This window comes from Oreochromis niloticus, linkage group LG7 (genome assembly GCF_001858045.2).
Source record: "Oreochromis niloticus isolate F11D_XX linkage group LG7, O_niloticus_UMD_NMBU, whole genome shotgun sequence".
NCBI classification, from domain to species: domain Eukaryota; kingdom Metazoa; phylum Chordata; class Actinopteri; order Cichliformes; family Cichlidae; genus Oreochromis; species Oreochromis niloticus.
In genome coordinates, this window is record NC_031972.2 from 19,294,932 (window position 1) to 19,320,943 (window position 26,012).

The 26,012-nt window shown below is 39.6% G+C and overlaps 1 protein-coding gene across 2 annotated transcripts in view; it reads left to right on the plus strand.

The window, feature by feature from the left end:
* The first annotated feature begins 244 nt into the window (after positions 1–244).
* eng (endoglin) overlaps positions 245–26,012 on the plus strand; it is a 42,073-nt gene continuing 16,305 nt past the window's right edge. The window contains exons 1-4 of one of the 2 annotated variants that reach the window (XM_005459484.4): positions 245–374; positions 1,334–1,507; positions 17,378–17,529; positions 24,917–25,030. In XM_005459484.4, coding sequence (XP_005459541.1) covers positions 1,447–1,507; positions 17,378–17,529; positions 24,917–25,030 — 327 coding nt within the window. In that variant the 5' untranslated portion in view covers positions 245–374; positions 1,334–1,446. The remainder of the gene's footprint in view (positions 375–1,333; positions 1,508–17,377; positions 17,530–24,916; positions 25,031–26,012) is intronic. The other variant, XM_003454978.5, reaches the window with a different exon arrangement.

Here is a 26,012-nt window from a genome sequence, read left to right on the forward strand (position 1 = left end):
TTTCAACAATATGATCATCAGTCATCAACACATGTATAAAGCATGTTTTCCTTTCTTATGTAAGCATGCCCTGCACTAGATAAGTTTTAAATACAATAATTTCGCCCTGTGCGTTGTCACAGTTGGTTTAAATATCTGTAAAGTTTTATTAGTCAAAAACTCCACGGAATGACAATAGCATGACGGTGGGAGTGCTTATTAGATTGAAAAAAAAGAGAAGCATACCGGTGGGAGGGGTGCTGAAGTAAATTCGCACCGCCCAGAATGCACAAAAAAGTTTGGAAAGTCCAGGCATCGTTACATTGCGCAAAGCACCACATCCCCGCCCGTGGATTATAAACCTACTTTATTCGAGATAGACACCTACATAAAAAGTAAGTTTTTGCTGTTTATAACTTTCTCTACTTCATCTTTGTAACCCTCTGTGATCTGTGATTCATTTCCTGAAAGTTTGTTGGGAAATTTTGGTGTCTAGATCCTAAGCATTCCGGCTTCATGTCCGTTTAAAAACAATTTAATGCGCATGTTTTGGTCAAATAACGCTGTAAAGATGCCAAATGTTAGACTTGCGAAAACACGGAATTATGGGAGGCAGAAAGGCGCGTGCGTGTGTTAAAGGCAAACTACTTTCTGTATTAACGCGCTTATTAGTTTACTAATATGCACATCTGTGGATTTCAAAAAGCACGTTAGTCCATGGTTAAGTCATTTTCTCTCTTGCGGGAAATAACGAATTAACGAGACATTTTGTTTTCCATTTGGAACTCCATAAACAGTTTACACAGGCTCTTCCTTTTACTCTATATGAATCATATAACAGGAGCAGTCTCCTTCTTATCTGATGCTGGCATTGTGGTATTATTTAAAGAAAACGGTGCCGTGGTGCTTCCTGAAACCGTCGGCCAGAAGCATAGTGACCACCAGATAACCTCTAGGTTCAGACCCTCATTGTGTGCCAGGAAGACGGGCAGAAACATGATGGGATTGTCTCATAAGGAAATTCCAGTCGTCCTATGAGGAAGAAATATAAGCAGCTGTCTCCACCAATAATATCATTACAATATTCATGTTAATAATAAATAATAATCACCATAATCGTGGTTGCTCAGGAGCAGAGACCAAACTCATGCCATAAGCTGTCCATTACACACATGTGGACTCTTGGCTTGACATCGCACGCTGACTCTCAGTGGGACATGCTGGAAATTGGCAGTTAGTCAGAGCCTTATCAGCCATCACGTCTCCTCCTCTCCTCATCGTTTCCCCAGCTTCTTACTTTCTGACCTTTCCACCTTTTTAAGACTGGAATTGTTCTGCTCTTCCTCTGTCACAGTCTTTTGCTGCTCTGCCACCAGACAAGCACGCTTCAACCTCCGCCCGAGTGTCTTCACACCCCAGAGACTGAGATTCAGCTTTCTCCCAACACCTTAAACTTCAGCAGCAGAGATGGAGGATTGCGTGACACGGTTTGCCCTTCTTCTGTGCATCATCGCTACTACAGCCTTTGGTAAGTCTGCCTGCTGTTATTGAGCATTTTAGCAGTTCAGATCTGAAGTTACTTTCCGTTCTTTCTTTCTTTTTTCTTTCTTTCTGCAGCTTGATTTTATTAAATTGGGAAAAAGGAAAACATTATCATCCTAGTCAGCAGACACTAGCTTTAGAAGATGTGAAACCTCCAGGGACTGTTTCTGGCCTAAAGTTCAAGTGCAGATATTGATCGTCTCCTGTCTCGTGCTCTGACAATAATGTATTTTTTTAGATGGAAATCAGTTTGAAGACAAAAAAAATACATGCCAAAAAAAAAAACTAAACTCTTGAATGATGGTTGAATTTTACAAATCAAATGAAGAATTATACTGGTAACAAGGGAAACACTGTTATTCCAAGTCAGCCAAAGCATTTGTTTGTAAAAAATATTTTCTTTAAAGATTGTCCAGATTCAGGTAACAAGACGGCATGTGGATGCTAGATAGATTTTATGTGATCTTCCTCTGTTGTCCGCTCTGCCATTCCCTGCCTTGGCTGCATGTGGCTGCTCATATCGAATTCAAACCTGTAATCCCTGCGAGGTGGCGAAAGGATCAGAAACCCTTCCTATCTCCATAGGCCGTAATCCAGCCTCGCTCTCTTACCTCCGGTGATGCTTCAGGGTGTTTGCGTCACACTTCCCCACAGCAGCATGGCATTTGAGGTGGCCACAGTTTTTTTTTTTAACAAGGTTAAAAAAATGTTATATATTTCATGTTAAAACATTAGCAGGTAAAAGTGGATTAAAGTGCACATTTTTTGTTACAGACATCTTTCCCCCCTCCAAATAAAAGATATGCTAATCTGAATATGAAAATGTTTCCCTTTTTAAAAAAAGAAATTATCAGTCTTTTATTATTAGCTTTAGGGAAACCTTTTATCCCAATCTGGTTGTTCTGAATTGTCAAGTGTTAAAAGCTACGAGCCTCAATTTAATAGCTGACTGTAAATGTAAAACACACATTTCCTCACTCTAAATGTCATAAAAGAACGCATAACACGCCCTGGTGTTATTTAATACAGCTTTAAAATTAACTGTCAGTTAAATGAGCTCGGTGCTTGTATTTTTCAGAGCCATATACTTAAATATGCAAAAAAACCCACAAAAAAACGAAAACCTAACAAAACACTTAAGTGCCAAATAACCTTTTCCGCACTCCAGCCCCATAAACATGCAGCAGAAAAAATAAAGTGACATTTTCAGCTTGCTCTTTAAATAAAGCAAAGTAGCCGAGGCAAGCATACATCACTGTTAAAGTTATGCGCCAGAAAAACAAGCCTATTCACTGAATTTGGCTTCAGTGCTGACCTGCTGTATGACAAATCACAATATTGCCACAAGTGCTAAACACCCTCTCAGCAGGGGTGCTGGTGGCAGAAATACAGAGGTATTTTTTGGCCAACTGGCAGACCTATGGAGAGCTGACCTTATGTAGCATCCACCGCAGGGGATCAGTCTCGCTGTCTGCTGGTGTAGTCTGTGAGGAGCTGTTTTGCTCAGTCCTAATTGCCTCTGTGACACATAGTTCTGTATTTGCTATCATTTTTTTCTTTCTTGAATGAGGCTCTGTGAATTTTCCTTTTTCCCCTCCTTCTTTTGCATCTGCTGCAGCAGCTTTAGAAGAAGACCCAGAGGGAGCTGTGCCACTATTTTCAGGCGACAAAGCGCTCTGATTCTCTGTACATCATTTCTGCTTTAAGTTTATTTCTTTATTATGCAGCCCAGTACTGTCATATTATTTAACCATTTTCTCTTATATTGTCTTCTGGGATTAATAATGCGTTCTTAAGTAAATCAAGCACAATCCTCAGGTGTGACATGCCGTACCCAGCGCTATAAAATCATACTTCCAGACAGGTGATAGATACATAAATAGATGTACGAGTATATATTCCGTACACATTTGGAAACATCCACTGTGATTCGATGTCTGCGTGTTTAATCGAATCCAAGTAAACTTCAAGTCACTGTGGGAGAAGACACGATGCGAAGGCAACTGAAAAGAAGAGGTAAACAGAAAAAAGTAAATCAAAACTAGCCTGCAGCCTGCCACAAATCCCATGAAACCCTTACCCAACTGCAAGAAATGGCATATTGTGTTTTGCTTCAGGTCAGTCTCGCTTTAGCTTTATTTAAGCTTTCCATATGTTTGACCCCCTGTCAGCTCCTTGAAATCAGACTCATGAAATCCTCGTGTGACGTTTAAAGCACGGTTTGAATTTCAAACAGTTGTTAAGCTCAAAGTTAAAGCAAGCCTTATACTTCATGTATAGATCTTATTGGTATATTACGCACTCTGAGCTACTACAGATGCACAATCTTGCAAAATGACCCAGTAAAACCCAGAGGATTATGTTTGTACCCTTAATTCTGAGAGTCATATACTTAACGTGTGCACCTAATATCCTGAAATTGGAAACTTAATTGCTCCTTGGAGCTCCCCTTGGTCTTCTGTCATGTGTTCATTTACCTTTGGACAGATTATTAGCGTTAAAGCGTTAGCAGTAAAAAAAACTTGGAGGCTGGGGCTTTTTCCTTAATGTTCCTGCACGCTTATCAATTCACTGTTGGGCTGTCTGAGACCAAAGGACTGAAATATTCTTCCTATTACAATAGTACAGACAGTGTCTTTCATTAAAATGACACTATCTAACTAATCCGGCCAAATTTAGAGACTCTATAGATGATAATAAGGTGGATGCCTCGCAGCAGTCCCTGGGTAAATCAGTAAAACTGCAGTCATCTTGTTAAGCCCACCAGACTCCAGTTCTTTAGCTCTTACGCTGACTTGCTGGCTTCCTTTCTTAAAAACCCAGACATGACTTTTGTACTTACCCTGCAATTTGACAAACACGGATAAATTTGGTTCCGAGGCCGTGTTTTCTTTAGCTCTGGATTATCTGTAAAGTCACCCTCTGCCTATGTCTTTCAGTGAAACGATCATCCGTTCTTTCATGTTACAGCATGATTATTAAAATTCTCTCTGTGTTGGGATCAGTCAGGCCTCTCTCTTTCTTGTTTGCAGCTCATCCATATTCTCTGGACGAGCTTCTGTCAGGCTCCAGTAAAACAGACAACATCACGCTGGTCTTAGTTTCACTACACTGCCTCCCTGTGAGGTCAATTGTGTTCAAAATGTTGCTGTTTGTTTTGAAGGTCTTACATGGTCCAAGCTACAGGTTTATCTCTGAGCGCCTCTGAAGCCGCGATGTGTCTGAATCCGTTTTAACTGTGGTATTTGCTTGTGTCAAGCTCATATAGACACTGTGATAGGTCTAATAAACATGCAGTTTCCCCTCAGTTGTCTAACTCTCTTTAAGTTTTCCTTCTGACTCTTTTTTGTGTAGTTAGTCGAGTGTGTAGTGCAGCTACTGTGTCACGTTTTCTTGCAATTGCATTGTTTTGAGGCATTATGTGAAGCTAACGCGGCACCTTCTCCTTGTGGATCTGATAACATTTGTCTCGCTTACTGCTCGGCCTGTCTGCAAGTAGGATGACTGTTACTGATGTAAGCCAGTGCTTATGTTGTGTCACGTTAAATTTGCACTGGCTCACTGTTCAAAAATAGTGTGACGGAGAGTTGAAACACTGAAGACCGAAGACGCCTTTGTTTCCCTGGCACCACAACTGGTGCCTCCCTGTCTTGTTAAGAAGTCTACTCTTGTAAACGCCCCCACTTTCTCTTATAACTCTCTCATTAATCTTAACTTTCTAAGCACAAACTGCGATAACCCTCATGATGTCATCGGGGTTAATTTGCCTGACTTGAAAAAAGCCCCTCCAGGATACAGAGGACATTATGCAACTAGCTTTCAGGCTGTGACAAATGAACTGATCTTTGTGTATACAATCAGCGGAGTGCCCCTGCTGGCCTTTTAGATCTAGACATTTTAGCATGTATATAGTTTTGCTATCCAAGCGTCGCTGCAGATTGCGTCTCGCCAGCCGCTTATAATATGGGAGGTAGCTGCATGCCACCTCCTTTGAAGACAATTTTCAGATTATTATTTCCAGACCAAGCACAATAAGCGTTACCACTTAAGCCGACTGTGGCAGTTGGACGCATAAACAGTTATCTTTGCGTCTGACTGAAGTCTTTGTATTTAGTGATTTTTATCCACTGTGAGTCCGGCATTTCCTGGCAGGAAAATCGTGTTGAATATGCCCCCTGCTGCAACAGCTTTCCCAGTGGGAGACAGACATCGTGATGTTAACTGCCAGACCTCCTGCTGCACTTTTGCTTACCCCTGAGCCTCCCGCCACGGGCTAAAGGAAAAGTACAAAAGTGATTAGCGAACCACTGGAGAAGGACGACAAGCTGTCTGAAAATTAATCTTAAAGAGGGAAAGAGAGAGACGGGCGGACAGACAGAAACACAAACAGAGATAACAGAATTCATAAAGGCTGATTCATGGAGACAGTGAGGGAGTGGGGATCAAATTTATGTGACTGTCAAAGAGAAGATAAGTGGTTCAGAAGAAAGATTTGGGGGGGAGAAGTAAATAGTGGATTAAAAAAAAAGAAAGATAAGAAAAATGCAAAACGGATAAACATTAAGAGATATAGAGGAGGGAAATTTCAAGTAGTGATAAGTGAAAATGCAAAACTATTAATTACACAAAAATAATGACACCAAAGAGAAAGATGAGGGAAAAAAACTTCTGAAACCAAAAGAGGGATGTGTTAGTTTACAGAAAGGGGATGCCAGGGACTTAAAAAGATTAAAAGAAATCGAAAGAGATGACTGAGGCTTCTCAGAAAGCATGCTGAAGTAGAAAAAAAAGAAAAAAAACACGTCATGTTAAAAATGGCTTTGAGAGTCAAAACAGTCCACTTCCCCTGTTTTACTGCAGTGAGCCAGCTCTGCCTGCAGTCAGACTGGGTGGCAGGGAGACGCGACCGCTTGTCGCTGCCTGAGACCGATTTCAATCTCCTTCAGTGTTATGCCCCTCCCAAATAACAATCCATTTCTGACTGCCTCGCTTTTCCTCTGTTTGAATACAGAAAGCATTGTGGGGAAGCCTCACTAACACCATGTCCCGGCACTTGACTGGACGGCTTTGGCGTGCAGTGTGGCGTACACGCGATGGTATCTGTGCGATCTCAACAAGGGAGTCCAAAGTTTTTTGCGTTAAATCCCCGTTTTTACTTTGTCTTTGAGAAAACTAGTGTTAATTTCATCAAAGAAAAAGCAGGATGAAAAATATTGACAAGTAATTTTTTTCATGATCAAAGCGAAGCGGCTGCGTGTGAGGAAGCTGGATAAAATCAGCATGTCGAGATTAAAACTATAAAGATATGTTTTAGAGGGGTTTTTTTTCTTCAAATAAAAATGATTTAACAAATAAAAACGTAATTAAAGTATTCACGATGAACCAAAGAACACTTTACGGTTTGGAGTCTTTGGAATTAAATAGTGCAACTTTTCATTAGCAAACATACCCACTGACCAAAAAAAAAAAAAACCCTTCTGTCAGTGTTTCTGTCGATAAAAGATAAAAGCTATATGAGGTCTCGGTCTAAATTCTGCTCGGTGTTTCCCAGTTTATGGTTGAATATGGGTATTTAGAAGGCAGGATACAAACATGGGCACATTTCCAGGTGGGATCTGATTTATAAAAGGAACATAGGATTTAGGTGTGTTCACGTGTTTTATAAATCTCATTTTTTTTGTGTGTGGCCATTATTAGCCTTTGTGCTCATGTATACTTGTAGTATTGATCTTTAGCGCTCTTTTATAGATGAGACCTCTAATCTGGACTGAACACACCTGTGATTGGCTAAGGCTTTTTTACTTCCATCTCAGACCACCTGAATTACAATATGTTGCCCCCAAGGTTATTATGGATTTTTTTTTTTTCATCAAATGATGCCCATAACATGTTTCCTGTCCCAGGTTTAATCTGACACAATTAATGAAACACAGGTGATGCAGTGTTAATGTTAATTTCAGAGAGGTATTGTCTGTGTTTTCAAAAGATTTGGCTCTCTTTACCAGGCAAAGCCAGAAAGAGCTTTTTTTTAAAGTAAAGAAGTGTATCAATGATCTTCTGAATAGCAGCAGCTCATCATTAAAGAGAACAAGTAGCTGCGGCATTAATGCTACAGCAGGATGAGCAGGATGGACAGAGAAGAGCGGCTCTGCTTAAACAGAATTTGTAAATGATGACGTTAACTGAGAAAAGTCTTTTTGGAACAGAGCAGAGGAGAGGGACATGGGATCTGAGCCTCCTGCATTAACCTTGCCACAGATGAGAATGACTCTTGTAGCCATGGTAACCTTACACAAAGATCCTTAGGAGATATAATAATGAAAAATCGAGAAATTAGATAAAAAAGAAATCAATAAGGTCTTCAATTTTTATTGACAGAAATTATACAAAAACCTAATAAAAATCCATCCGCCTTTTTCTGTTGATCCAATTTAGGGTTGCAGCAGGGGCGGGGCCTGGAGCCTGCACCAGCTGTCATAGGGTGAGAGGCAGGGTACATCCTGGACAGGTTGCCAGCCTGTTGCAAGGCTAACACATACAGACAACCATTTAGATCTATGGCCAAACCGCTGCAATCATGTGCTTACCTCTAATAATAAAATCAGTTGTCAAAAATTTGAATGACGTCACAAGTCACATTCAAAGCTGATCAGGGCTAAATGTATCACTGGACAAGAAAAAACTGCACACTGTTTCAGTAAACAAACAAAAACAAACAAACCAAAAATGTGAAACACGGTTCATGCTGCAGCTGTGCTATATCTCGCCTTTATGTTACATATAAGTGAAACCATCTTCTTCTTAATGGCTCTGCAAGTTTCCTTCACTACTGAAACCTGAGTGCAGCATCATCATATAAATTTAAGATACCGGCACTTAGCCGTGTCCTGAACATCATTATTATGTGACTGCAAGGTCTCATGGCCTCTGGCCCAATGTTTTTCATTATGGAGCTGTATGAGCACTGAATGCCTCATTAGTGCTGGGCGAGATAAATGCCTAGTCAGCATGGCGACCACTTGTACCCATGTCAACATGCCTGCTGTCTGTGAAGATAAGGCATAGTGTTATGTATTCTTATCTTGTGGTCTGTCTGCCACAGTCACCCTTGGTCTGCACAAACGCAGGAAATGTACCTGTACAGTATTACTGGATTTAGTGGATGAACTATTGGCAGGTCATCTGACTCACCCTATGACTTCAAGTCAGAGGTGCCAAGTGAAGTAGGGTTACGTGGTCTGTCCTTACTTAGCAAAATCTTCGACGGGTATCTTTAATTAATGCTTTTGCAGGTCAGAGTTCAAAATTTCTTGACAGAACAGCTTGACAACAATATGCTCAGTTGAAAAGCTTTCAGATATTTTGTGTCACGTTACAGCGTGAGTATAGAGCTGTTGCTCGGAAATTTCCTTTTACTTTGAATTAACTTTCAGCAACATAAACTGCTCACATGTGTTTTAAATGTTAGCGTACAATTTACTTGTACACGGTGCTTTCCTAAACAGGAAATATGGGCTTTCTCAGTACACGATATACTGATTTCTAATGGTTCACAATGTGCAGTCAAGTGCTTTAAAATGGCAGGGCCTCTTGATTCAAGCACTGGGTGGGTAGTTTTCCTGTTGATTCAGGTGCCAAACCGGTCAATCTGTATTTAAAGAGCTGAAATTTCTCTGTGATGTCTGGCTGTGCGTGTGTTTTTTCCTAGCGTGTGTGTGTGTTTGATGTGATGAGAGAGCCCTCGCTGGATTTGGACGCTCGATATTTCATTTGCTTGCATTTCTGTGATATGTCAGAAAGCAGAATATGTGACTCGAAGAGAAAGCTTTGAGACATCTGACAGATTATTTTAATCTGCTCATACAGTGTTGCTACAACAAATCCAACAGTCAAACTTGGGGTACTTAATAATCTTTTCCCTGCTGCAGGGAATAAAGTTACACTTGTCAAATAACAAGTGCCGGAGTCCGGACACTTCCATTAGTTAAACAGTGAAATGAAATCAGAAAACTTGAAGCTGTCTCATAGATCTCTTTTTGAGATGATTCAAAAACCTTTGAGGCCCACTAAAGTCGTTTGTGTGGCCACATATATTTAAATATCTCTTCATGGAAATAAAAAGACACTATTCATTTTGTGCTTGTCGGCTGAACGCAGTAGATTTTTTTTTTATTTCACTGATGTCAACAGGCTTTAACGGCATCAGAAAATAACATTTAGTAGTTGTCATGTACGAGTGTTTGCAGAATACCACTTCCAGTTTGAGAGCCTCTCCAGTCCCGTATAGTGCACTATGGCTCTCAATCCATGGATCATGAATCGCACCCTTGACCCTCCCTCACTTAGAATATGTTAAGAAAATATCAGAGCCTTCATTAATATGCAGTCTTCATGTTGGAAAGTATTAATATTTACTGGCAAAACTCAGTCAAGAAAAACAGGCTAATCTCTATTGGTTCTACACGAAGCATATGTTGTGCAAAGCTACATCAATCTTGAATGATTAGGAGCAGCCACTGTGCAATGAATCTCTCAACGCTTCAGCCTGTTTTGGTTGCACGCAGTTAGCATGAAACTTGCTAAATTAGTCTGTCTATCCACCAATTAACACTTAGATGATTAATTGTGTTTTGCCAGTGCTCTTTTGGTGTAGAGGAGAGAAATCTAATGAAACAAGTGGATAGAAAAGAAACACTTTACCCGTTAACCATCTGCAGTATAATACATCACCGAGAGAAAATGCGAGCATCGGCATTAAAATTATGCTTTTTAAGTGTGTCACTGAGCTAATCAGCAGCAGTGGCTAAATACTAGCAACAGACAGGGCATAAGGTTGCGCGTGTGTGTGCGCGCGTGTGTGTGTGGTGAACATCGCCACTGGTTGGCGACAATGATGAGACGACGGACGAATGGCTCCCAGAGGTGTAAACAGAGTTAGTGTGAAGACAGGCTGTCTCCAGACCTGCTATCGCATCCGTAATTCCTGCCCCAGCAAATAGTGGAAGCAGGACTTCTAGGACTTGCTATCAAGCTAACAAGACTAATCAGCATTTTTTTTTTCTTTTTTGGATAAAATATCAGACTTAGAAGAGGGAGGTGAGATGGTCAGGAAGCTTGTGTGTTGCATGGAGTGTGTACTGTGTAGTATGCAGGGGTGAGAGGCCAGGGGACAGTGCAGGCCCCTGCAGAGCACTGATAAGAGCTTGTTTACCTTCCTGTGGATGGTCAGGCCTCAATCTGCAGTCGCGGAAGCGCCAGGACAATAGGTGTGTGTGTGTGTGTGTGTGTGTGTGTGTGTGTGTGTGTGTGTGTGTAATCAAGAGAGAAACTTGAGCTAGCCTTGAAGCTCCCCTTTCCCTCTCTGACTAACTAGGGTAGGACTGCTGACCCTCCCTCCACATTCCCCGTCACGACTCTGTCGCCCGACCCTGGACACAAACAGTTTACTTGACCCCAAGGGACCATGGGAGACAGCTGGTCTTGATGTTGTTTGCTGTCAGGGTTTCCCCCTCCTGTTTTTTTTTCTCCCTTTCCTCTCTCCTCCCTTTCTCTCTCTCTCTTTCTCTCTCGCTTTTAAACCATCCTACTGCGAGTTTTGCAAGCCTTCGTTTTGCATACACTCCAGGCAAGTAGCTCTATTTTTCCACAGAGACTCACAATGAGGGTGTGCGTGAAAGATCGGGCATGAAATCAAGCCTGCCTGCTTGCTTTCCTGAGGTGAATGAAAAGGCAGCAAGTTATTGAACAGCAAGTACTCAGTGCTTTGAATCAAAATCAGCATTTAGTTAAGGTGTGATGGAACTTTTTAAATTCAAGGACTCGCTGCTGGCTGTCAGCATTCTGCACGGTGGGGTTGCTTCAAGTTAACGAAACGCACAAACAGTCCTGGGCTTTTGAGATCTTTAAGAACGCCTTAAAACATCATGTAAAACTACCCAAATCGCACATTTTTATGGTGAATAATACAACTAAATAATTATTTGTGTGTGCTGACTATGTGCAACATCAGTCTGTGCAAAACCAAAACTGTTTGAATATACCAAGCAAGATTTCTCTTGGGTTCATTACATCAAGGGTGCTTTCCCATAAAGGAGATGTTGTATTTTCTGTTCACAGGCTTCTAGTCTTCTTTAATGTTATTGCTCCCATTACCGGAGTCAGCTTTCGTCCTTTTTATTTTTGCTGACCAGTGACATGCTGACACCCTAGAATATGTTCAAAATGAGAAGCTGACTGAAAATGAACTTTACTTTTTGCATATATGTGCTTCTCCTTTTCCTGGCAGTTATAGACAGTCTGGAGCCATAGTGAATCATTTCTAGGATTTGTGATGTGAGCAAAAGAGTTATACTGGAATGGACTGTGTGCACATAAGTAATGATCAGCTAACATATATTTTTTTTAAAAAAAAGCTCAAATACATTATAGAGAGCTGTTATGTTATAGTGTTTGTAGCACTGAAAGCATAGAGTTCCACATAACCCATTCAGCCTATCTAATGCTAGCGCCAGTGCACAGGTGCCCATATTATACTATTTCCTAGCATTTGTAATAACTTGATAACCTTGGGAACATTCAGCTTGTTCTTTTGTGGATTCACAAACACTACTTGACACTGGTAGCATATTGTGTGATGACTAGACAGTCTATGTTTTAGATGTTGTAGAGAAGGTTTGCTTCCCATAAACGTGTTACAACAAATTTTACACAAATGTAAAAGGAACAGATTTGAGTTTGAACACGTATCAAGTTAGGATATCAGCAATGTGTAGGGTACCTTTGATCTTAATAATGATAAATCACCCCAAGTCTCCAAGCACAGCCTCTGGCCTCAGTTCAGCTACATTGCACTCTTCATAATTATGTGGCTCCCTCCTGGACAGTGATACTTCATTTGAGAGGTTCAGGTTGGCATCCCGAATTAATTACATTTTTCCAAAGTGTTTTAATTTAAATCTGGAAACAATGCGGAAGAACACTTTGGTGCACACGTGGATAATCTGTTTAGTGGGGTGTTGCTGGTCAGACAAGCTGCAGTCTAAAAATATGAAAATTACCATAATGTAATTAATACATAAAAAAACAAGATGTCACACATTTCTCATCCTGCGGTTTAGAGCAGACAAATCTGTGCTCTGTTTTGTGAGGCTTATTTTCTGACTCAGTCAGGTGATACTTTCGTAAAATGCTAGCGTTAGCATGATAACATTTTTACTTAAAGAACCCGACCTGACCTCACTGCTAACTGAAAGTAAGTGTAAAACAAGCGTGACAAAATAAAATGTAGCTTGCTGAGCTAAGCATAATAAAGTATGGCCATTTATTGAATGAGCACTTGAGTACCAGTGTTGTTCACATTAATCAGATATTTTTATCCCTGTATTACAATACCTGTATCTATGCAGTGTTTTACGCTGCAGGGGTAGCTGGGGAAATAGGGGAACTATATGTATATGTGTTTTGTGGTGTGTAGGTGTTTTGGGGTGAGATGAGAAGGTGGGTGTTGTCAAAACATGTGCATTTGATATTGTTACCTGCTTAGGGATTACCGATGGAAATTAGCTAGTTGCTACAGCGCTGTGCAAAGGTCTTGAGCCACACTTCATTACTTTATATTTTCACAGGAACATGGGAAATAGGTGCAGCAATGTATTGAAACCTGTGCAGACTTAAATGGGAATACAGTATATAAGGCAAAACATAGTTTGTACAATCCTAATAAGCTTGGAAATCCATATTTGCTAAGACAGCTTTTATTTTTCAAGAAAATCTGAACTGAATAAAGCCAAGCTTTATTGCCATTTCTTCTGTCTTCAGGGGTAGTTCTGCAGGCTTCATGAAGGACACTCAGAGGTCTTCTTTGAATGTTGGCTGCCTTTTATTCTGTTCTCTGTCAAGATGATCCCACACTGCTTAAATAATGTTGAGGTCAGGGCTCTGGGGAGATCAGTGCACGACTGATACTGTTCCATTGTGTGCTGTTCTATTCAGGTATCATTTTGCTTCATTGCTAGTGTGTTTGTCATGCCATTCTCATGATGAAAAATGCATACATTGTCAGTCGGGTGGTTTCCAGCTGGTATTGCATGGTCAATCTAGCGTCATTTTTTTGTGTTTGTAATTCAGTCAGTTTTAACAAGATGCCCAACACCACTGGCAGAATGAAGCCCCAAACAATGACAGCACCTTCACTGTGTTTCAGATGGTTGTAGACTCACTGTTGTACCTCTTTCCTGACCTCCTCCATACATATTGATGATGATTTGAACCAGAATTTTAAAATATCAATTCATCACTCTATAAGCACTGTTGCCACTGATTTTCAGTCCAGTTGTTGTGTAATTTGGCATACCTCAGCCTTTTCTGACCATTTCACTTCTTTAAGAATGGCTGCTTGACAGCCAGCCTTCCACTGACACCATTTCTGATGAGGCTTCAGTGAACAGTAAATGGATCAACTGAAGGCCCAGATGCAGCTCCTGTGTAAAATTGTGTTGTCTCTGTCATTTTTTGTAACTAAAGAAGTGTTTTTGCAACAGGCTGCTACTAACAAAGGGCCTAAAAATACAATTTAAAGTTGGTTATTTGATAAGTTGTCTGTTATGTGTGACCACAGCGCCGGTTCATCCCTCAAGAGTGTCCCTTTTTGAAGTTTGAACAATTCATAGATGGGCGTTAAGTAGCTTAACAAAAAAATTATTTAAAAAAGCCAAATAATCATTCCTATTAAAATGGTAAAGTACAAGGATGAAAGTGAGTTAGAAGCAGCCAATGTCCAAAAGGAAAACAAAGTTTGAAAGGCCTACAAAAAACCTTGAGAACTACTGCTCAAGACCACAAATCTGTCTCCTTGGAATACAAAAAAATGAGGGGTGGTTCAGGACTTTCGCACAGTACTGCAAATCTGATAGACTGCATCTCTACTCATTGAGATCAATATTTGTATGCATAATTGCTAACAAATAAATAAATAAAGTAGAGCTATGAAGCAGAACATAGTTAATGTCAAGCTGATCCAGAGATTTCCTAAAATGGGCACAGTGTTGATGCTGGATTAATGGTCCCATGCACAATTGAACATGTGGAAAACGGATGTCTGTCATTTTCTGAGTCCGTCTCCCATCCTCTGGTAGAATGCCCTGAAGGTTAAGAAAGCAAGAGCAGATAGAACCTGGACACGCAAAGGGACCAGATGGACCCCCCCCCTCAGACAAGTGTGTCATGCAGTATGGTTTTCATCAGTCACAGATATTGGCTTAATCCGCAAATATGAACCTTGTCCAAAGTCTCTTTTACAAACAGCAAATTGACAATTATTGATTTTGACTACAGACTTGGTTTTATTTTATAAGCTTTCGATCGGTTTGCTACGATTGGGTTTCATCGGTCTCCCGTTGAATAAAACTGTCTTCAAGTCTGTTTTCATAAGAGATGGATTTCTAAGTAGTCTGTTTAGGTCTATAAAATAATAGACATGACATATACAACTACTGAAAAGGAAAGGAATAAAGATTAAAGAAGGCTTTAAGATCAAATCTTATTTCATGAATGTTTTCAATTTATATCTACCCCTGATACCTAACATCTAAATAGAAAATCAGCAGCATCCATAAACACGTCTTCTCATGGAACGGAAAATGGAGGCGACTGATATAAGTAGATAAAGAGGACAGCGAATGAAATAGTTCTTCTATACCTCATTTACCAGCAGACCGCTTAGCGAGGCCATTGGCATTTCCGGGGGCAAGAGGGCAAAATGAATGTTCTTCATATCCGATGGTGACTCGTAAAAAAAGGAGGCTGGTGACACAAGCATGCACAAGCACGCAAACATACACGCACATTCTTGTGTGGTCAGTGTGATTTATACCCAGAGCTCTTGGGCAACAGTCATGGGCCGTTGACTCTATGACAGCAGAACAAGAGAGAAATAACTTTATGGTTGTGGTTATTGAGCAACAAACATTAACACAGAAGAGCAGAATAACAGGAAGCCAGCCTTGACCTCTGGGGTAAGAGGCAGAGGGGGAAAAAAAAAGAGAAAGCAAAGAAGTATGGATGGCTCCCAATCTGGATTTTCAGGAAAACTTTTAGTTTGACGCTGAGCAGACTGAGGAACAGTGAAGATGACGATTTACAAATGATACAGGCCTCCCAAGTCCCTCAATTTGTGCCAAATATGTTCCTAACTTCATGGAATAATGAGACGACTTGTTCCACAATCTAAGAGGAAAAAAACACCACGTGGAACATAAAAAGATGCATCACTACTACAGTGCAAAAACGTGATATGATAACAATGATATAACTGAGTTTAAAATAAAAGCAGCCTATTTCCATCAGGGATATCTTAGGTCACAGGTAATGTGAGGGGAAAACAAACATGTGAATTTACCAAATGAATAAAAGCCCCCCCCCAAAAAACCCCCAGCCCATTAAAGAAGAGAAAGAGCTGATTATGTAACATGCACTATCTTGCCGTTGTTTGTAGCATTCATCCATTTCTGTCCCATTTTTATCGCAATCTCTGGCCACTCTCGCCCACCAGCAGTGATGACATTGCCTTAAACAAGGCCGCTGATTAGTGCCACTTCTAAATAAGGCACATCCGGTTAGCTTTCCAATCCTCGTAATGTATCCATTAACCCCTTCCACCCTATTCTTCTGTCTCTGTCTCACTTGCCTCACTCCAGATCTCCTCTGTGATGAATTGTGGCCTGCTAGGTAAACAGACCAAATGCATCATAAAAGTCAGTGGAGCGCTGTGTTATGCAGCATTTGCTTAGTAAACTCGTCGCTTCTGTCATGATACCACGCTCGCTCACTTATGTGCTTCAGTGCCAGCTGCTTTGAGGGTGATTGAGGCATGGATAGTGGATGTTTCGGCATATGTTGCGTATATTCATCACACAATGGATATGCTTATCTTATTTTTGAGTGCAGATCGGTTCTGACTGATTCAACGAAAGCTCATTGCATAGTGCAGGTGGGCTAAGGCAGACTCTGTAAGGAGTAAATCCAAACTAGTGACTGTGTCGGCTGTGATGTGGCTGTGACTAGTGCCAGAAAACTTCTAGAATAACCCACTTAAACTCTGTCATCTATAGTCAGCGAACGGTGAGCGATGGGCGAGGAAAGCGATCTCTAATTGAGCTGGAAAAAGCCTCTGACCTTTTTTCTTGAGGAAAGAGGAAGTTTGTTGTGTCCCTGGCAACTTTATACAGGTTAGAATAAGCATGCGTGCACACATATTCATTCTAGTCTAGCACAATAGATCTCTCGCACACACACAGACATGCACACACAGTCCAGGTCAAATACCAGGCATTTATACCCACCCTCACCAGTGATCATACACCCTTGGCTGGATTAATTCAGCCTCCCAAGACTTGGATCCTCAGGTTAAACAGCAGTCTTCTAGCAGGGAGCAGAGTGAGCACGGTGATGAATGACCGCAGCCCCGTGTCCTGACACGTCTGATAAACGTGAACCAGCGGATCTGTTTTTAAACAATGTAGTCCTACCCACACATTTAACATCCATTCTCTGCGACCAGGGGAAGGCTTTCAAAATGATTAATAACAAATTTAGCCCTGTTCTGACAAGAAATCTGTAACATTGCTGGGTTTATCTTTCTTTTAAATAATAGCTTTTTGGCTTTCACACATGAAGGTTTTCGTTTGGTTTTTCTCCTGTTATGTCAAAATATGACAGGATTGTTACAGATGGATTCAAATTCTTGCAATACAAGCTATTTAAGATATGAGACTAGAGAATACAGGGGGTTTCATTATTTACTGCAACTTAAAAACACGCTGCTGTTCATATTTAACTATTTTGACTTCATTTCTTTCAGCCACAAGTCAGACATGCACCCCAGTGACTGCGAAAGATGAGAAAGGTGAGAAAGGCAGCCCGTGGATCGTGAATGATATCGGCTGCTGGACCAGTTTTGTCGCAGAGGACAAGTCAGAGGTCCACATCTTCAAACTGAACTTTGATAACCCGGTAAGCATGTCAAAGTTATTTGAGTTTAATGCTGACTATCTAAGTCAGATATAATAATCTGTGAAAATTGTCATCAAGTTAAAAAAAAATCCAGTTTGACTGAGAGTGTTGTACACCGAGCTCGTCTGAACAAAATTATTTTTATGGAAAGAAGTAATAACCTGAAAAGTAGTGGTAAAATTCAAATAAAACTTTAGGTAAACATCACAACGTAGAAAGTTCAAATGTTTCACAATCAAACTGCTGCCATCTGTCAAGCACAGCTTAGTTGTCATTTAATCCCAAATCCCCCTGTGCGACAGGGATACGTTATCGTCTGCTCATTCATCATACTTTTTAGCTGATGGAATAGTATGTCAGGTGCTGTCATCCTGAAAAGGAGAAAGCTCTGCACCTATGTTCACCTCACAGTTCACAGCATTCCTAAAATGAAATGTTTCATTCCACTGAACTATCATTACACTGAATTTAATGATGCTCATTTACTTATGTATAGAGTTATCAGATGTTATGCAATGTTGGACTAGTATTAAAGCTGAGTCAGTTTTAAAAACTGACTATACCCAGTAAAAAGAAACATGCACTGTGTAATTATGCATATTTTAACTTTAAATATATCAGGTTTTTTTCATGATATTTTCTATGACGTATGATTTCAGCTGTGTTAGAGCTAACAGCTAAATTCTATCGTAGATAGAACCAAAGCACCACAAGAACTTTTGCAGTCAACAGTCCAAAATTCAAAATAAATACTTGCACAAAATCAAAACCACTTTTATACAGTATGTGAGTAATCACCAGTTCAACCAATCTCCCCAATACAAAGAAACAGACTCATCAAAAGCACCAGCAAACACCCTCCTTTCCCTTTCTTGCTCCATCTCTAAACCTTGGCTTACCTGGCAAAATATCAGACAGCTTGTTGCAATTTTTGGCCTTGACATAAATGGAAGATTGTGTAACAGCAGAGCTTGTTTTAGGGACGAAGCCCTCATTGTTAGCAGTTGACCTTTAGTTTCTAATCAATAAGCTTGAGCAAAGCTTATAATGATGGCAGTGCAGTTATTTCTCAGTACCTTGACAAAAATTAATTCTCAGAGTTCAGCACTTTACTGATTATGTCACAGTAATTATGCAGTTTTTACTTCTTGTCCATAACTTTTTGGGCTTTTCAATGTTGTGACCAGGGCTTTCAGAGACCAACGTGAATGATGAATGCTTCCTTATTCATTTCTAAAAATATCAGCGTTACATTCGAGCATGTTCTTCTAATTTTTTCAAGCCAAGTGAAGCATCCAAAAAAACACCTCAGTATTTGAACACATCTGCATTTCAACTTCTTTTGAGTAATTTTTGTCATAGTTCGGCACAACTTTTCTTAAAAGGTCCTATGACTGCGTCATCTGCATATATGAGGATTATGACACTGTAATTTCACAAGAAATAAAACTGGCATAGGATGGAGCATATAATTTACACACTTGATATAGTTTGACAGATATGATTTTATCCAGTTTAATGTGTTCAAATTAATGAATAACAGTGTTAAAAGCGCTGCACGGACCATTAAACACTTCCCTTCTTTATGTAAATTGATGACCTGTGAATAAAAAGAAAAATACATAATGACTTATTTATGAAGGAAATATGTTAAATTATTCCTTTTTAAAAAAAAAAAGTACAACACTTTGTGTGCTTTCCTGTATCAGACATTATATTGTGGTAAGGTAAATAAGTGTAGCTTCAAAAGAGTTTTATTCCTTTTAAAGGCACATTTTCAGCTGGATGGGAAAGGATATATTTTAGTATTCAAATTAGAAAAAGAACGGGTGTAATTGTATGAATTAATGATGGCTGAGCTCCTTTAGAACTCCTTTAGTAATGTGCATACATGTTCACAGTGCCTTGCCTTGAAATGGATGTACATTATTGTTTAGTTGTCAAACCTGTGGCTTTTCTTCTGTGACAACTCAAAATGTCAGTGTGACACAGAGATGTAAAGACCTTGAGTTAGCAAAGATGCAGCTACCTGTCTTATGTAAAGACTGAGTCTTGATGAGGAACAGCTTTTGGAGGTTAGAAAATCTGTCATGTGATCTGGGATCTTACTGCTGATGGTTGTCAGGCAGGAAAACAAAACTGTAGGCTAAAAAAAGGCCTGTGGGGGATCAATGTGTGGAACCTGGTATTTTTTGAGAGAAACTTAAGGCAGAAGATAATAGTGTATCTGGCATGTTTATTTTAAAATGCACATTTTACCATATTTGGTCAACATTCTGTGCAGACTTTCCCCGACTCTGAAATAAATAAGCTTTTAAACATCTTCCCACATTACAAAACATAAACACACACTCCTTTCCCAACTTTATCAGCCTGATAACTAGCCAACCATTAACAGATGCCAGATGTGAAAGAAAATTTTCTTAACACAGCTTTTTTCAACCCCTTTTAAAAGCCACATTGTTCAATTTTGGTCTGTGTTTAAAGAATTCATTTTCCAGCTAAACAAACATATGCAGTAATTGCTGATAGGGTATTAGGATGTTTTGATTTTTAAACTTTTTGCTTCAGGGAATGTCAGTGAAAAGTAATTCCAGAAAAGTTCTAATCTATATGTTGTTATTGTTCGGCCAGACTCCATTTTTCACTGTCCAACATTGTCGGTCAGCTCGCATTAGTCATTTCTTTATCAGTGTCCTTTGTTTGTTTGCTTGCTTCTGCTGTTTGTTTTCACTTCGACTATGTAGTATGTTCGCACAACTTCTGTTAAGCAAATGCTATTTATTGATCGTCCCGTTTTATTTTTCACTGTATTGGTTTTTCGCCGTCATCTGGCAGAGATTATGAGAAGGGGAAAGCAGATGTGTGCAGCCTCGCTAAGACATTGTCACAGGATGGTGAAATACAATCCCTGCCTGCCCATCCATCAGCTCCAGAATTAATAAAAGCCTCAAGGTCCTTTCCTTTAACCTCTCCCAGGAAAGCCATTGAGAATCCTGTCATCCTTTAGCAGAAACGTTTACCAGCGAGCTAAACTGATTCAATTTGATTTCCACGGGAAAATTTTTATGATATACAAAGAAACATTAACACAAGCGTCCTTAAGAATGAAGCTTGGTTATCTCACATATGGTTTTGTGCCTTTCTTTGCTTCGAGTAATGCTGCTAACATTGTGCAAGCGCATCATTGTCTTTGTCTCAAAGACACAGTTACTGCTGCAAATGTCGTCAGGTCTTTAGTCTCATTTAATGGACTGTAAATCAGAAGAAAATGCAGTTTGATGACAAAACAGATTTAAAGCATATTAGAAAGGAAATGGTTCTCGGTCTTTTTATTAGGCCCGAAGAGTAAAATTAGGCACATTATGTTCTGTGGGAGAGGAAGAAAATTTAATTGCGAAAAGTTCTAAGTGTAGTTTGTGGAAAGAATGGCACAAGCTCTCTGATAAGAAAAGGTGAACTCTGTTTGAGACTGGTGAGAGTTCACAAAAGGAATTTGGTGTGATCCACTCAACACTGTGCATCATTGGCACATCCTGGTCTCTTGATGGGACCACGAGTGGACATTTTATCATATCAAAAAGCAAGTAAAAGGTGGACATGTGACCTCTTAACACATACCCCTTATCTGTGTTTGGCTGTCTGTTTATATAAAAAACTGTTCTTGTAAACAAAAAGATAGGGGAACATATTCATCTTATGCCAGACTGTCCAGTCAAAAGGGAGGTTTGCTCTTGCGTCCTCTTTTCTTTGTCCTCCAAATCGTCTTATCACCTTCTTCCCCATTCCTTTATTTTCATACTGATTTACAACCTGCTAGGAACAGTTGACTGTCACAGTTTGACCCCACAGAGAATTATAGAGGGAGCATCAAGGGGGTACACAGTCAGAGAGAATTCACCGGGAGGAGCTGCTTGTACAGGACTCACTGATGTCACACAGAGGCTTGGATAGTCAGGCTATTGGCACAAGGCCGAGATGAGACCAAGAGAGCCAATTCAAGCCAAGGGAGAGAGTCAAAAGAATAACTGGAAACTGCATCAGCAAAGGCCCTTCAAAAAATGCTCTGAAGAAAAGAAAAAAAAACCCTGAAAAGGAAAACAATTGTATCTTGAAAGCACAGGAACAAAAGCAGCAAAGGTGAGTGATCAGGGTCAGAGTTCAAAAGGAAAGAAAGAAAGTCACAAAAGGATGAAGGGAAGTTAGACAGAAAGCTCATTAGAAAGGGGTATTTAAGGAAAACACCGCCGAGAGTTATCTCTGTATGAAGCACAATGAAGTCAGGAGGAAATGCCGTTCATTCATTTGCTCTACGCACAACAAGTGAGGCACAAACTAAATGTTACAAAAGAACCTCAGACCTCACCAAGGTTAGTCTGTCTTCAGGGCAATCTACCTGTATTCTTCTTTTTTTTTGTAAATGTAATAATATATACCACGCACAGAAGATGGAATCAAAAATGTGATTTCCTGTGGCTCACCTTGCCACATTCACACAGTATTGCACACGTTATGCATTTATAGGGACTGACACATGGAAATCATATACAGCAGTAGCTCATATTTTATGGCCACCTTCTCCACTGTTGCAGACAACTAGCATTATACTGTATGCTAATATGTTAGCCAATTATTTTTCAACACCCTTTGCAGGGTTTTTTTTTTTTTGGCCTGTGATATTATCTTATAGCCCCTGTCTTATTCACTGATATCTGATTTTCCTGTGGGCTATCACAGGAATTTTAAATTCCCCGACCTGTAGAACTGGGTCTATCTTTACATTCAAAGTGAGTGTGATGCTATTATGATGGGCAGAGCAGCATTTGAGTACTTGGATATCTAACAGCTTTAGACACTGTGTTCCAGGTTCTTGTGGTAAGTTATTATTTTCATGCCAAACCCTCCGCCTGTAGCGAACATGTTGCTTTTATAAGTAGTCCTAACCACTGATCTATTCAGATAAATTCCACTGTATCTTCACCTGGGACTGCAGTCGCCCTTTTTAGACATTTTTCCTTTCAAACTGGGGACTGAACCCATTTATAAGGTGCAGAAGTCATTAAGCAAAAGCCTCCATGTACTAGACACCGGTTAAAGCGTGTGTCTCACCGTGTGTGTATATCAGTGATCCTTCTGTCCATAGCACTCAGCGTGCAAGGCTGTCTTTTAAATTCATCTGTGTTTGGTTTATAGGCAATTTGTCCATGGTCTCCTTAGACTTAATTTGCTCTGCTCTGTATTCGCCTGAAAATTTCCATAGCTTCAACCTGAGCTCATCACAATTCTCTTGGATCACGCTCTGGCAACATCAGGTAGCAAGTAAATGAATTTAATATGAGGGATTCTTACTGTTTCCCCAGCAAGCTCATTGTCTCCCTAACAGGTTCTGTCTGAAAACAATCTGCCTTCAAATACACACAATATAACAGAATAAAGGATTTGGTGTCAAAAAAAAAAGCATCCCCCAGTGGATGAAAGCAGAAAGTTGTGTGAATGTTAACTTCCCATAAAAGCCTCACATTGGAGCAATACTTCCAAGTTTTTTTTCCTTCTTCTTCTTCTTTTTTTTTTTTAAAGCTGTTGTTCATTTCTAATGCACTGAGTCATAAAATTGAGCTGATTACAAATCCATGACTCTTTCACTTTTCTAAACCCAATTATCTTGGGGCTCTTGCGGAAGTAAAAAGACCTGGGATTCATTGGAATTAAGTCTGTGTCGAAAAAATAAAAAGTCTTTAAACCCAGACTTATTATTCCACATTCAAAAGGTTTACTCACCACCACTTACATCCATAAACCTCTGCAGCACCAGCTTTGCCAAACGCATATGCGGAGCATAGTAATTAAGGCTGATTCATAGTGTGACTGGGGTGGTGATTAGCAAATCACATCACCATTATGTTACTGTGGTTAAAATATAGTTAATTGGATATTACATTATGTGTTGAATTATGTTAATGGAGTTTTATATATAATATGCCTCATAACAACCACCAAGGTTAGCCATTGTTAAGACAGCAGGTTGTGAATGAAACGAAGTAGATAAATTAATAATAAGACTGTACATAAGTAATTCTGACTACACCTTTAGGGATAGTTTTAATGCAACCAAGACACAGAGTATACATTACACAAATGCATCTAATTGCACATCTGGTAAATAATTAATTTTATAGCTTTGCGTGTTTTTTATTTCTCCTCCCTTGCACTGCATAGAAATGTAATAATAGAAGCAAGCTACATTACCTCATAAATATCAGCGTCAGCACAAAAGCAGGCATTTGAAGACTGTTTTCTTCTTGCCTGTTTTTGACTCTCTTCAAATGAGTGGTTGCACGTGTGTCTGGAGCGATCCACGTGTTGACATCTCATGGTTGCGAAAATAAGGAATAGTCACGTCCCCCCTACTGAGATTTCCTCCAGCATGGAAATGAAATCAAAGTTGTGTGGTATTAAATTGGGGTTGGAACTGTTTTTGTGTGCTGCAAGTAAAATATCTCCCTCCTCTGTCAACTTGAGGCCTATTAATTTAATGACAGATAGGGAAGGTTGCAAATTGGTGAGCAGCTCTACCCAAGACCTTTAAAGTTTGAGCACTGTCGAATTGTGATTCAGTGCAAAATGACCATAATAATGTTGGTCTTTTTATTTGAATGAGAAGTTTCAGAACTTCTCATTCTTCATGTCACAGGTTAGAAAATGCTTAAATAGCATTCGTGATGTTATTCAGCTTAAGCCAGTGTAATAATGTTTGAATTTCAGGAAAATATTACATTTTAATTTAGCCTGTGCTAAAGGTTAATCCTTGTCATTTCATTAAAGAATATTTTTCATTGTCTACAATAATTCACCCCCCCAAAAATGATTTAGCATAGCTGCTATGTATTCTGTTTTCCTTTCCTTTTCCATTCTGCTTTATGATAACACAATCAAAAACTATACATGAGGAGCCAGAAGCATTGCTTGAAGTGCTTTTCAAACATTTTAATGTTTTGATTTTATTTCTGTATTACGTGGCACATACACAACGTGGAAGGCTTTCCAGAAAACTTCTAATAGACAGTGCAGTAGCTCCCATATGGCTCAACAGTGTGACTGAATATTTATAACACTTGATTGCTTTGTCTTTCGTATCAATCCCAATCTTCCACCTGGAGATGTATACCACCTTCAAACATCATTTGCCTGCAACACTTTCAGAACGTCCAAACTATTTGGAAAGTTGTTAGCTCTTATATGTAAAGCAGACTTTCCACTGTAAAAATAGACGCTGCGTGTATGTAAAACTTCAGTCTGAACTTATATGAATAGATCTTTAAAATAACAGCTGCATTGTGTGATTTTTCTATTTTTATTCTTGTAATAATTTGTGTTTTTTTCCTTTCAGGAAAATGCCATATTTCAAATTGATTTGACCGATGCAAAGCCAATGCGCGTTATCCTTACGTCGGCAGAAAAAGCTGATGGTTTATACAGACTCAACAGCGAGGTTCACTTGTATGTAAGTAATGCATCTTTGTTTTTCCTTTGTTTCCTGCTGTGCACACATGCTGTTTTTTTCTTTTCTTTTGAATGCATATGTGGGACTGAAACTGGAAATGAAATGCCACCTTTAGCCCACTTTTATTTAACCCTGATTACACATACTGCCTCAGCTGTAACATAAGGTTGTTAAAGAGTCACTAACTAATCATAAAAAAAGATCAGGTTGTGGGGATGCCACTACAAGTAGTTAGTTTTATCCGTAATGCATGATTTTCACATGTCTCCAGATGTGCTTGTCTATCGCCAGCTGTTTTCACACACAGTCAAGCTGACACAGCTGTGCAGCTCTGTGAGTCTGTTTGGAGAGACAGTAAACTATGTTGATTTTGCAGTGTTGATTCCCCAGTGGCCCCTCTGTAGCGAAATGTTACAAAAGAGCAGGCAGTTTGTGTTTTGTTTTTTTACTCTCCACACTATAAAATCGTAAGAGAAGTTTTAGAGAGTATCGAGGAAGGCTGATGCTGATGGCACTGGCTATAAAATTAATGTTCCAATGAAACCGGAGATTCTGACTTTTATACACTGTTCTTAGATCATGTTTGTGGACTGAACCCAGGAAGGACTTGAAACTTTTGTTCAGTTGTGTGCTTAAGTGATAATGTCAGGGCAAAATGCTACAGTGGTAATTAAAAACATAAACCAGGATTTAAATAGCACTGAGATGGGCAAATAAATGAGATTGCCTCTAACTAGGCTATTATTTCTAAATATGTTATTGATGAAGCTCCTCGTTGCTAAATGAAAAAATGTTCCAGTATCTGTACATAAGGACCCTTATCCTCATGAAAAGTTGCAATAACTTTGATTAAATCAATATTAAAACCATTAGGCATCTCCTGCTGTTGAGGGCTATAGAAAGTATTTGGTTTTTAAAGTCACTTTAGTTGTACAGTGCAGCACTGTACAACTACACAATGACTGTAACACTTTGTGCTCCC